Source organism: Pavona decussata, unplaced genomic scaffold (assembly GCF_977016875.1).
Source record: "Pavona decussata unplaced genomic scaffold, jaPavDecu1.1 SCAFFOLD_602, whole genome shotgun sequence".
Classification (NCBI taxonomy): Eukaryota; Metazoa; Cnidaria; class Anthozoa; order Scleractinia; family Agariciidae; genus Pavona; species Pavona decussata.
The window spans coordinates 6,581,169-6,593,423 of NW_028145860.1; the positions used below are offsets into that span (position 1 = coordinate 6,581,169).

The 12,255-nt window shown below is 37.2% G+C and overlaps 1 protein-coding gene across 1 annotated transcript; it reads left to right on the forward strand.

The window, feature by feature from the left end:
* Positions 1-226: 226 nt before the first annotated feature.
* Positions 227-6,429, forward strand: LOC146449728 (general transcription factor IIF subunit 2-like). Its single transcript, XM_085101233.1, has 9 exons — positions 227-381; positions 547-623; positions 845-863; positions 1,682-1,874; positions 2,334-2,369; positions 2,814-2,898; positions 3,430-3,526; positions 5,073-5,216; positions 5,946-6,429. Exons 1-9 carry the CDS (start codon positions 328-330, stop codon positions 6,081-6,083), a joined length of 843 nt encoding a protein of 280 aa, XP_084957359.1. The 5' UTR covers positions 227-327; the 3' UTR covers positions 6,084-6,429.
* Positions 6,430-12,255: the final 5,826 nt, after the last annotated feature.

Sequence of the window (12,255 nt, forward strand, 5' to 3'; positions counted from 1 at the left end):
ATATCGTCTATTCACGGGGATCATGCAAGGGTCTGTTTGTACCCTTTCTAAACAATGTCACGATAATTTATGTAGCTGATTACCTGGTGTTACTGGGCCTATTGAAGAAACCACAATTTTGCGTGTAACTGCAACGTGGGTCTATCCATGCACTGTGGCCGGTTAAAGTTAAAAAGCCTGGGCGCGAGAGCTTCAGGTAAACTAATATGGTCAGCGGCCTCTTACCATAGAGGCACTTTGGTACGAGTAAATGAAGTGTCATTACAGCATAATGCAATTATTGTCGATTTCGTCGAAGCTACAAGCTATTCATTAAAGTCTCTTAAAATGGGATCAGAAGTGGACTGTTCTGGTGTTTCGAGAGCGGTTTGGCTAGTAAAGGTAACAAAGTTAATGATACCTAAGAAGCTGTTTACATTCGGTGTTTAATTAACAGAGAGAAAAATGAAAATCGTTGTTATGAAAGGAAACTTGACAGCTGCCCGCAGACTGTTAGCGGAAGTCTTTTTTGATACTAGATCTGATTCGATTCTTCCTTCCATTAAGGTCCCCAAATATTTGTCCAACATTTGGATGACGAATACTGATGCGTCTGGCATTGTAGGGACTCTTCAAATAACCAAGTAAGTATTCAGAAGCTTTTCTTATCCAACTTCTTTCTTGTCCTCTTCCCATCCAGGACTGCATACATTGAACTTTTTATTTGGGTCATTAACGGTGGTTGTATTAAGGAGCTGGGAGGGTTATATACGACAGAATCTGGAAGTCACTGTTTTCCCTTTTGTGTTTTTGATGTATTGTGTTATATGATATCTAAACCCAATTTATGTTAATTTGTCTACAGCAATCCTCAAAGGAATGAGGTAATTACTTTTCTTATTATTTATTTTTGCTAAGAGACCCTAAGATGTAACACTCTGGGCATTTGTGTAACAAAATCAAAGTCATAATAATAATAATAATCATCATCATCATGTAAACGGGATATGTCCATCCACACTGACAGAGATAAAAGCCAACAGACCAGACATTGTTATGAAGGACAGCCAAGAAAAGACATTAGCAATCATTGATGGGGCTGTACTTTCTGAGTATAACACCTCTGTGAAAGTTGTAGAGTAGTTGTCAAACTACAAAGATCTTGAGAAATAAGTAGGTATTATGGGGTATGAAGACTGAAACAAATGCCAGTGGTTATGGGAACTTTAGAACTTGTCAACAAAGGGCCTGGAGAAGTTCGTCAGTTGTAAACCAGGCAACATTAATATCTGGGAAGTACTTGGAACAGCCCACATATTATGCAGAGTACTTTCAATAAAGTAACATCTTCCAAATAGTGCCTCATGTCCATAGTTGGACATGGCCCTACTGGATGTAAAACAGGATGCAAAAACAGAATTTTCATATTAATAATGATAATGGTAATGATAATGGTGATGATGATGATGAGGTACATGTGAAAACAGGCCTCTTTGCCAAATGTAAAGTCAAATAATTTTAAGCAAAAATTAACACAATCAGTATAATAATAATAATAATAATAATAATAATAATAATAATAATAATAATAATAATAATAATAATAATATTATGTACCTCCAAGTTCTTACACCTACTAATAAAAAGTGGCATGCTAGTTTACAAGGAGAAATATATTCTCATTTTAGTTTGATGATTTCAGGTTGCATTTAACCTGTCAGAAGCATTGGCAAACAAAGAAGACCAAACATTAGCCAGCAAAGAAGAGAAAAACAAAGACGAGAAAGCCTCAACAAATAGAGGGACTAAAGATGATATCAAGGTTCCGAGGGATTACAAGATGGTTTTGTCCAAAGTTGAGCAGTCCATAGGAGTCTTCTCAGAGGGCCCAGAAGGTACAATAACAATATATAAGTAGCACATATGTTGCGTACAATTGTAGTTTCTTTTTCCAAATCTTTTATATGTTGTAAGCAAAAAGCTGAAAATACATGTACTTTTCTTTAAGTGCTGCTTGCTGTTTTGCATCCCCTTAAGCCTTTTATCCAGAAGATTGATTGGCATTTGTGCTTCATAAGGAGGGACCAACAAAAAATCAACTGGGGAAAGATATTGCCTAGATTTGTTGCCAGACAGTCAGAATCAGAGTTACTTCATTCAAATGAATTTGACCAGTGGCAGATCTTCCTCTCTCCATCAGTTACTGTATGGTGAGAAGTCGGAAAATTGTTAACAAAAAGTTATTATTAACTTTTTCAAGTGAGGATGTTTATGCGGGCCTGAACAGAAATGTATTTTGGCCTGGAAAATACTCATTGTTTCATGTTTTAGCTAATTACATGCATTTTCATTAGCCTCAGCAGATGAACATGAAGAAAAGTCTTCTAAAAGTGAGTTCAAAATATATGTGCAGTGCTGTACAAGGCACTTTTGTGTAAATTATATTTATGATCAGCTAATTACTGATTTATTGCTCAATATTTGGTGTTGGTGGGTGGGGGAGGGGGGGGGGGGCAATTGGGCCATATTTTATGGGAATGAAGGCTTTGTGGTAGGAGCAGTGTCTGTGAGAGCTAGTGTACACCATTTGATGTCGATGTATTGCTTAATGTTTCACCTCTACAGAAAAAAATAGTCTATACATGGTCCTGTTTTAACAAGTGTTTATTCTGGAGATATACCTGAGGACAAAAATCTTTCCTTGTTTCCATAGATTTATTATATGCTTGAGTATCATTATCTGATTGATTGATTGATTGATTGATTGATTGATTGATTGATTGATTGATTGATTGTTTGTCTGACTGACTGACTGTTTGATTGATCCTTTTCAGCTCAACTAACCATTGAAGGAGTAGTTGTTCAAAAGGCAGACTGTCGTCCCACACAACCAAGTGCTGATTATTTATTGTTAAAAAAGTAGGAGAATTTTAATAAAATTAATGTCTATCCCTCCCAATAACTAGCCTATTTAACAATCATGCGCCAAAGGTGAAGTAAATATTGGTGAACATTCCCCGAGACAAAACAGAAACATCAATCAATCGCTAAGCAGCCATTTTGAAAATCAATGCTCCACTATAATCGCCTTGCGCGAGGTGATTATAGCAGGATTTGACACAATTTTCTACCAATCAACAGAATTTCTATAATCACCCGAGTTATATTATACTAATCAAAATAATTGCATTTTGTGGGAAATAGATGGTATCCTAAGTTGATAAGGCAAGATTAATATCAAGTATTGCCCTTTGTTGATTTTCATTAAGTTTGTTTCACTTTGTCTTCACTTTAACCCATGCCTAAGACCCTGCAGGAAGAAATACTTGGATTTCCCAAAGTTACACATACAGCTCCAAATTAACAGTTCTTGGTGAACATGTCTGGGAAAGAGTTCTTGTTTTATACAATCAGTTTGTGACTATTGGTATTTATTATTCTTGTTAACAGACGAACAATTTTGAACAAAAGCAAGGCTGGTCGGCAGGCCAAACAAGTTGACCGTGTTATTTCTAATTACAGACCAGTCAGCGATCATAAGATGAATGTAAGTACTTTGTGCAATATTTTTTGGAAGTTCACTGCTATTTAATTTGACAGGTGTGATTATTGCCCCATTTAGCTGTTTCCTCCTTTTATTTTTTCACGTTCATCCCCATGGTTTTTTCCATTACGATTCTGCAGATTTGTTCAGATTTCAGATTTTTTTAATTATGCACTATTTCAATAGTTTACTACAAAAGGAGATTACGATACATCACAAAAGTAACATAAAGACAACATTAGACTACATAAATGATGAAAGGTAAAATGTGCGTAGAGACCAAAGGAGCTTAGGCTTTCGAGTTTGTCACTGCCATGTACAGCTAAATGGCGTATAACATGCAACTAACTAAGTAGCCCAAAGCAAAAGACAAGAAAATTAAGAGTGCATAAAATCATAGTACAACTTTTACATAAAAAAACAATAGAAATTATAATTAATAGTGAGGGCAGAGAAAAAAAATACTCATTGGGTATTTAAAAGATACAATTTGTATTGCTTGTAGAGGCTATTATATGGGAGTTTTATTTTAATTTAGAGGGAATTTTTCCCAAATTTTAGACCCAGCAAATGCAAAAGTGGCAGTTCCGTAATTATTCCCTATCCTCAGCCGATGAAAATTAAGGTTCGATACAAATCTGGTGTTGTAGCTATGAACTTCAGAGGCCCTTTGAAAATCATAGGGACGTTAGTAGTATTTTTAGTAATTTTATGTGTGAAAAGGGCCACCTTAAATTTGTAAATGTTTTCAAGTGTAAGAATACCTAAGAGAGTTAAGTATGGCATAGCATTGCCCCTACTATAAGCAAAAAACATGCTATGCACACATTTGTAAATGCTGCTGTTTTTATCTGTATGCACACACAAGACAGATTACCAAACATTTTAAGTGACAATGTCATAAAGAAGCTGATCTCAAGTTATTCAACTCTGGTACATGACTCTTTGTTAGTTCCATGTTTCATCTCTCACTACATGAAAGATGCAGCCTACAGAGGCTCAATCCTTTGGAATACTGTGATCATCAAACATAATGGCTTGACAAATAGGACTCAATACAGCCACCTTAGGTGGAAGCTTAAATTTTTAGCCATTGACAATGATTTTTATTTCAAGGTGACATCTCCATCCACTTGTTTTTGTTTATGTCCATACTTGTTTTTTTATTGACATTGTTGATTTCTTATTTGTTATAGTTTTATTGATATTTAGTTTTCAACACAAACAACCTCACAACCTTTTTGGTTTTGAAAATTGATCGTATTAAAATAAAGACTATCTATCCATCCATCCATCCATCCATCCATCTATCTATCTATCTGGTTTCCATTAAACATGTCATCATCACAATCATCATCATCATTATTGTCATCATCTATATTGTCGTAATCATCATAATCATCTTTTTCATCATTCTTATTGCTGCCCATATCCATCCTCTTTCATTGTACAACAGCCATTATGTCATACTTATTTGTTCCAAAGAAGAACTTAACTTCAAGTGCACCAATTAACTCACTGCAGTAAATGGCATGAACATTGTTTTTAGATTGAACACGAAAAGAAAAAGAAAGAAGAAGGAAAGAGAGCTCGTGAAGATGAGGTTGTTGTGAAAGCTTTATTGTTTAAAGCATTTGAAAGGCACCAGTACTACAACTTGAAGGACCTCATTAGTATAACAAAACAGCCAGTGGTAAGAACTGTGTATTGTTAAGGGTGGTGGGGCCATACTATGCTTTTAATGACTGAGTAGGAGGGCTGAACAGAAGAATATTTCACTTGATGCAATGTTATAAGCATTTTTATCACACCGCTCTTTTTATGCTTCATTCAATGTGGAAATAAGAAAAAGGTCTTGCTGCATTCTCCATGAATGGCAGATTAGCTCATGTAAACCCATTTGGCCACGTACAAAAGTGGGTTGACACGAGTGCACTAGCAGGGTTTGAATTTTGTGTTACTTTAATATATGTTATGTCATTATAAAGGAAATGAAGGGAGATGTAAAGAATCGACCATAAGGGGACACAGTAAACATCTGAGCCTGGGTTCGAATCCCATCTGGGGCTCAGATTTTTTCTGTGTCCTCTTATGGTCGATTCTTTACATCTCCCTCTATTTCCTTTATAATACTAATATCAGTGGCATAGGTTAGTTATGTCGTTACTGTTAAAATTAGTTTGATGTAAATACAGAACTCAATTAAACCTATGTCATGCTGAACTGGATATCTACTGTATAATGATTAATTTGTTTAAATAAATAAAGTAAAGGTTATTTCTTTTTATTTCCAATTCACTCTCAGTATTGCGTTGTTCGATTTGTCCTGTTTTCAAGTCTTTATTTTCTTCAAAGTGAAACACTTATTGTTTTAACATGACAATCAGTTTTTGTTTAATTATCTTCTCTTTTAATATTTCAGGCATATCTAAAAGGAATATTAAAAGAAATTGGACATTATAACACAAAAAACCCACACAAGAACATGTGGGAGTTGAAACCGGAGTACAGACATTACAGCAGCAAGAACGATGAGGGAGGGGAGGGAACAAGTTCTTGAGACGCGGCAGGCCTGGAGCAGTCTGTGAATCGCTAATGAACTTCAGAAGATCAAAATTTCGAAATTTTATCTCAGTAATGTAACACACCCGAAAGAAGGAGAAAGGCAAAGATTTTGTTATTATTTTGAATAAGTTCCCCCGCAATGGCGGTCAGGTTTTAAAATCCGGGATTGAACGTGTAAAATCAAACACTCAAACTAGTGTTAGTAGTTGTGTGGGGGTTTGTTTCTGAGAGTCAGTACAGAAAACTTGACTGTTTTATTTTACTGCGCTTAAGGACCATCTTATGGCCATCAAATAGAAAAAGAGCTTTTTAATGAAAAATAAAGGAACACCGTTTTACTCGCTTTTTTCTTTTATCTTATTTTATGATGTAAGTCCGTTTCTGTAAACTGGCCCTAAGAATTTCTGCAACAACTGGTGGTATTCGAACGCCGGAAATAATTAACCTGAGTATCAGGCCTTCCTAAGGGGAGGGGGGAGACATTATCACCCGAGGTAAAAGATAATAATAATAATAAAAATAATAATCATCATCATCATCATCATCATCATCAGAGTATTTCGAAGCACAACAGAGCCATTGTCTAGCACAGTTTTTTATAATAATATTCAATATACGATCAAGCCGTGCGTAATGGTAGTCTTGGAACGTTAATAGAAGACGGTTTGAAAGTAAGTACATCAAGGAGAAGTTTTCTTATTTTTCAGCTACTTCTAAAGCCGTCGTTACACGTTGAAACTTTTAGCTGAAGCTTGTGTGCAACGGCGCTGCGAAACAAGTTTCAGCAGGTGTTGCACTGTGTAACATGGTCGGTTTCGCGAAACTATTTCGATCTTCCGTTGCGAGACAAGTTTCGCGGCAAGTGGAACCGCTTTCTACTTCTGCAACGGCTCCCAACGGTCGCAATGGTGAAAATACAAGAGTTTCTCCGCGTAACACTACTTCGTGAAACTGGTCTCTTTCGCCATTGCACACAAGTTTCGGCTAAAAGTTTCAACGCGTAACGGCGGCTTAACGTTTCAAGAAGTAAGGCGGATAAGAACTCTCTTACTAAGAACAATATACCGGATATCCGCCCCCCCCCCCCCCATTTTGTTTTTCTTTAAACGCAACAACTGTTGTCGTGCAACATCGCTCCTGGTGTAATAAGAAATGGAAATCTCTCTTTTGTCACGATTGGCTGTTGTTAAATCCCAGAAAATTTGTAGCAAGTAATCTGTTATTGATTTCAATGGTCTTTAATTGGTTGTTTACTTTAAATTTGTATCGTAACGCTCTTATACGTATCATAAGGCTCTTATACCTCCAGGAATACCAAAAGAGGACAAAACTGAGAACTTTTGTAACCGCAGTTGATTATTAGCTCTTATTAGTTTATCCCTTGTGTTACGCAACTGGCACATGAGATTCACGAGATTCACCGAATAGGCAGTAAGATATATTCAGTTGCGAAGAATTATATCCCACCCACTGGAATTTAGTTGTTGCTAAAATTCGTTTTGCAAAGGTCACTTACGATGCGAAAATTAATCAAGTTCTCTATGATCCTTCGACCTCTGCTAAAAAATGGTGGGGCATAGTCAAATCAAGCATTATTCTGTTATTCCTACTATTTCTGATGATGGCAACCTTATTTCTGATCCTTAAGAGAAAGCTGATTTTTTAATCGCTATTTTGCAAGTCAGGCCTCTATTCCAGGTTCCGATCCGCAATCGTTCCTTCTCTGGTCCATTGCTCCGGGCCTAACTTTATCGGCTTCGATTTTAGCTGATGAAGTTCTAGTTTATAATTTGCTGTCATCAGTCAACATTGCTAAGGCTTGCGGCTGTGACGGGATAAGCAACAGATTAATTAAACTCTGTTCCGAAGGGCTTTGTGTTGCATTCACGCGTTTCATAAATTAGCCGTGGTCAATTTCCAAGTGCTTGGAAGCTAGCGAACGTCCTACCTCATTTTAAGAAAGAAGATAGGCAACTTAAGTCGAACTAACGTGCTGTATCATTGTTATCCTCCCTGTCTAAAATTTGCCAAAAGGTTGTCTTTATCCATTTGTATAATTTCCTCGTTGTTTTTTTTTTTTTTTTTTTTTTTAAGTTTCAGTCTGGTTTTCATCCAGGTGACTCCACTGTCATGCAACTTGTCTATATTGTTCACAGTATTTACCAAGCTTTCGAGAGGGGTCAGGAAGTTAGATCTGTCTTTCTTGATTTTTCTAAGGCATTCGACAACGTTTGGCACCGTGGTCTTCTGGCTAAGCTTAGCTCTCTCGGAGTTCAGGGTAATTTATTGGATTGGTTTCTATCTTACAAATAGAAAACAGAGGGTAAAAATTGATGGTGTCAGTTCTGACTGGTGTAAAATTGAAGCTGGCGTGCCTCAGAACTCGGTCCTTGGACCACTTTTGTTTTTGATTTATATTAATGATTTACCGAGTTCAGTTGGATCTAGTTGCTTCTTATTTGCTAATGACTGTTTTTTACTGAACTTAGTTCATTCTCCTGTTTCTTGTGCTAATGCTCTTAATGATGACCTGGCGTTTTATATCTTCATGGACTAATCAGTGGTTGGTTACTTTGAATGCATCTAAGACCAAGTCGATCGGATCTTTTTAACTAAACCGACGCGTAAAACCCGACCATCCGCCTTTGTTTCTCGCCCACGATCATCTTGGTGTTACATTAAATTTTCATCCAGCCTCTCTTGGCGTCTTCACATTTTGAAGATCCACAAGAAGGCATATAGAAAACTAAATTTACTTAAACCTCTAAAGTATAAGTTAAGTCGTTTTACCCTTGATGTTTTATATAAGGCACTTGTGCAGTCTTCTTTATAGATTGCTGATGTTGTATGGGACGGCTGTTTGGTTGGTGATAGCGACTTGCTGAAAAGTCTACAGCTTGAAGGAGCTCGAGTGGTTACTGGGGCTATTAAAGGTACAAGTAGGGATTGCTTTTTGTGCGATACTTCTTGGGCTAAGCTTATAGTCTTAGACGGAAAATTCACAAGTAATTAGAGAGATTTAGTATCGCGTTTACATGGAACGGCAAACGTCACCTTGCTGTTTCACGTTTCACGTAAAATAGCGTGAGTCTTTTGACTTTAGCTTCGCCTGTGTTTAGCTTTTGCGAGTTTCGATGAAGCTGTTTTCCGATTCACTGTGGTGAGTTCAAGAAGAAAAGTGAGGTAAGGAGTGAGTTATGAAGGATTTTTAAACATGAAACTTAATTTGCCCTAGTATGACTTGTAGGAAAAATTATTGGGGTACTTGTTTTCAACAATTAACTACTTATATGCGTGCGAAAAAAGGAAGAAATACTTACGTAGTTCTCACCATGGGTCATAAAAAGATCCATGTTCTCACGTAGACGGCAAACGCGAAATATCCTGTTTTCACGTAGAAACGGCAACCGGCAACCGCGAAAAATGGCGGGAAAATCGTGGTCACGTGGTCATTTTTGCCGTTCGTGTTTCACGTATACGCGCTTACGCGATTCTAAATCTGTATAAGTTGGTTTACAAGCTAGCACCTCCTTACTTATTTGATCTTTGTCTTAGCGCAGTTAGTATGAGGTCAAGCCTGTATAGCCTTCATTCCTCCAGAAATTTAGTTTGTCCTTCGAACGGACAGAAAGGCATAAGAATTTCTTTCTGTTTTCTGCGACACAGCTATGGAATAATCTGCCTTTAGAACTTGGATTGTAAGCATAATCTTCTTGCTTATTTAATTTGGTGTCTCATCTTGTAATCCCCTGTATTATATAGGTAATCGTTTTGATTCTGTTAATCACTCTCGCCTTAGATGTAACAATAGTACCCTTAATCACGACCTTTTCATTAGAAATTGTGTTGTTTCTCCGGCTTGCCCTCACTGCAACGCACTGTCCAATGTATTGCTGCTCATCTTATTGCTTTATTTACCTCTGCTGCCCACTTACTGGGAGATAAATGGATTCTGGCTTCGGACAAGAAAAACTGCGGATTGAATGTTTTCTGTTTGGTTCTCCGGATTTGCAATTTCAGTCGAATGTTTGTTTATTCCAGCAAGTTCAGTCATTTATTTCCCATTCATCTCGTTTTTCTTAGTTTAGCTTTGAAGTTTTCTTTTTTTTTTTTTAACTTATTGTGCTAGTGTTAGCCCTGTAAATTAGTCCATCTCTGCCGTGTGTTTTTGCTGGTTAGTTGATCCGATGTAAGCTCTCTCGATTAGCACTTAGTTGCTTTTAGGGGAAATGTCGTGTTCAAATATTGTTTGCCGAATAAAAATAGGCCCTTCGCTTGCACCAATCACAGCGCAGCGCATTGTGTGGGACGCGGTATTTCTTTTAATACGTTCAGCGCTTGTGGAAAAAATTAGTTGAGCTTAGCCTTGGCAGATTCAATAAACACCACCAGAACCAGAAGATCAGTACAGTGTTAAATCTGTCCCATAACAAATTATTTTTTATTTGAGATCAACGTAAGCCTGTATGGTCCTGAATGAAATCTTCGGTAACGTGAATGATTTTATGATTTGCATTTTGCCAAGTAATGTGAGGCCTTTCCAGCCCTAACCCTTTAACATATCCCTTAAAGATTTCCCGATTGATTCGAAGTTCAACTTTTAGAAAAGTAAACTGTTGTAGGTAAAATGCCCCTCCAGATTTGATGGATTTTTTAATCCACAGTTGTCCCCAGTTCTAAGCTAGTTGGTGCTTTATTTCCGAGTAGAAGCGCTTCCTTTTTATCTTGTTAAACCATCAGTTTCAAGTTTCAAGTTTCAAGTTCAGTTACTCAAAAATGTTAACATAAAAATTCAAGGACAACACTAACCCGCAAGTAGCTAGAGCTAATCTAGGCGGGTAGTGCCGAGAAGATTAATTTACAAGAATTAATTACAGTTTAAAGAGATTTATATACAATTTGTCAGTGAGCCATACAAACATTGAAAAACAGAAAGAAAAGAAAATAAGTGAACATATGAAGAAAAGAGATATAAATTGCTATACTCTAAATAGATTGATTTAGTTACGATCATGTTGAAACTTTCAGTTTTGAAAACTCAGATATAAGAGTAGGAATGCCAACATAATCAATATGGAATAACAGGTCTTGCATTTTCCTCTTAAAGCTGTGCTTGGGTAATTTTCGAAGTTCTAAGGGAATACTGTTCCACATTTTAGCCCCAAGTCGAGAAAAAGATTTAGATTGTTGGTTTAGTCTCGAATATTTAATGTGGTAGTTACCAGTTGAGGAGAATCTCGTATGATAATTTGGTCTCTCTTGAAAAGTAAAAGTATCAGAGTATCTGCCGAATGAGAGTTTGACAGGACTGTTTATCGCGAACGAATGATCTCATATCGTCGGAAAATTACATTGTCATCAAGGACAGTAAAAAAAAGACGTTAGCAATCATTGATGTGGCTGTATTTTCTGAGTATAACACCTCTGTGAAAGTTGTAGAAAAGTTGTCAAACTACAAAGATCTTGAGAAATAAGTAGGTTACGGGGTATGAAGACTGAAGCAATGCCAGTGGGTATAGGAACTTTAGAACTTGTCAACAAAGGACGTGGAGAAGTTCATCAGTTGTAAACCAGGCAACACCAATAATACCCAATTTTATGCATTGAGAACCTTTATTTCCGACCTTCCTGGTGGGCGGCACCGACACAGCGGCAAAACGCAATGCGCATGTGCCAACCACTGAACTTCCGGTCGGTGTTGTATTTCCGGTTAGCTATTAAAACCTATTGCGTAAACAAAAAACTCCCGTCGCGCGAAGTTTAAAAACAAAACTCAAGAGTTACGAAACAAACTTAAGCAAAAAAGTTGTTTTCCTGGTGAGTAAATTTATTTTGCTGTTTTCAAACCTTTGCACCAAGGGGTTTGGTGCTTGCACCAAGTGCGAAAACCATGCTCGAAGATGCGACTTTCTCGCGCTTGTGAAGAAAAGTTTTGTTGTCCGTGGTTGTTGTTGTCCTGTTGTTAAAATGTTGTTCCTCGCAAGACGAGAAGTGTGGTAAAAGTTTAGATAAACGAAAATGCGGAGGCCGTCATTACTTCTTGACACCTCAGTTAGCCAGGGCCGCTGAACTTCCAGTTGGTTCGATAGTTTGCCGGGTTCACTGGGACGAAACAACCGGTGTTCGGTTACTCAGGAAAACTACTCTCGAGCTCTCCACAAAAACGG

What these genes read in the sequence shown, in the direction of transcription:
- LOC146449728 (XM_085101233.1), top strand. Translation starts at nt 328, where the DNA reads ATGGGATCAGAAGTGGACTGTTCTGGTGTTTCGAGAGCGGTTTGGCTA. An exon ending in GAGCGGTTTGGCTAGTAAAG is followed by an intron (nt 382 to 546) that starts GTAACAAAGTTA and finishes CCTTCCATTAAG; the next exon opens with GTCCCCAAATATTTGTCCAA. An exon ending in GATTATTTATTGTTAAAAAA is followed by an intron (nt 2,899 to 3,429) that starts GTAGGAGAATTT and finishes TCTTGTTAACAG; the next exon opens with ACGAACAATTTTGAACAAAA.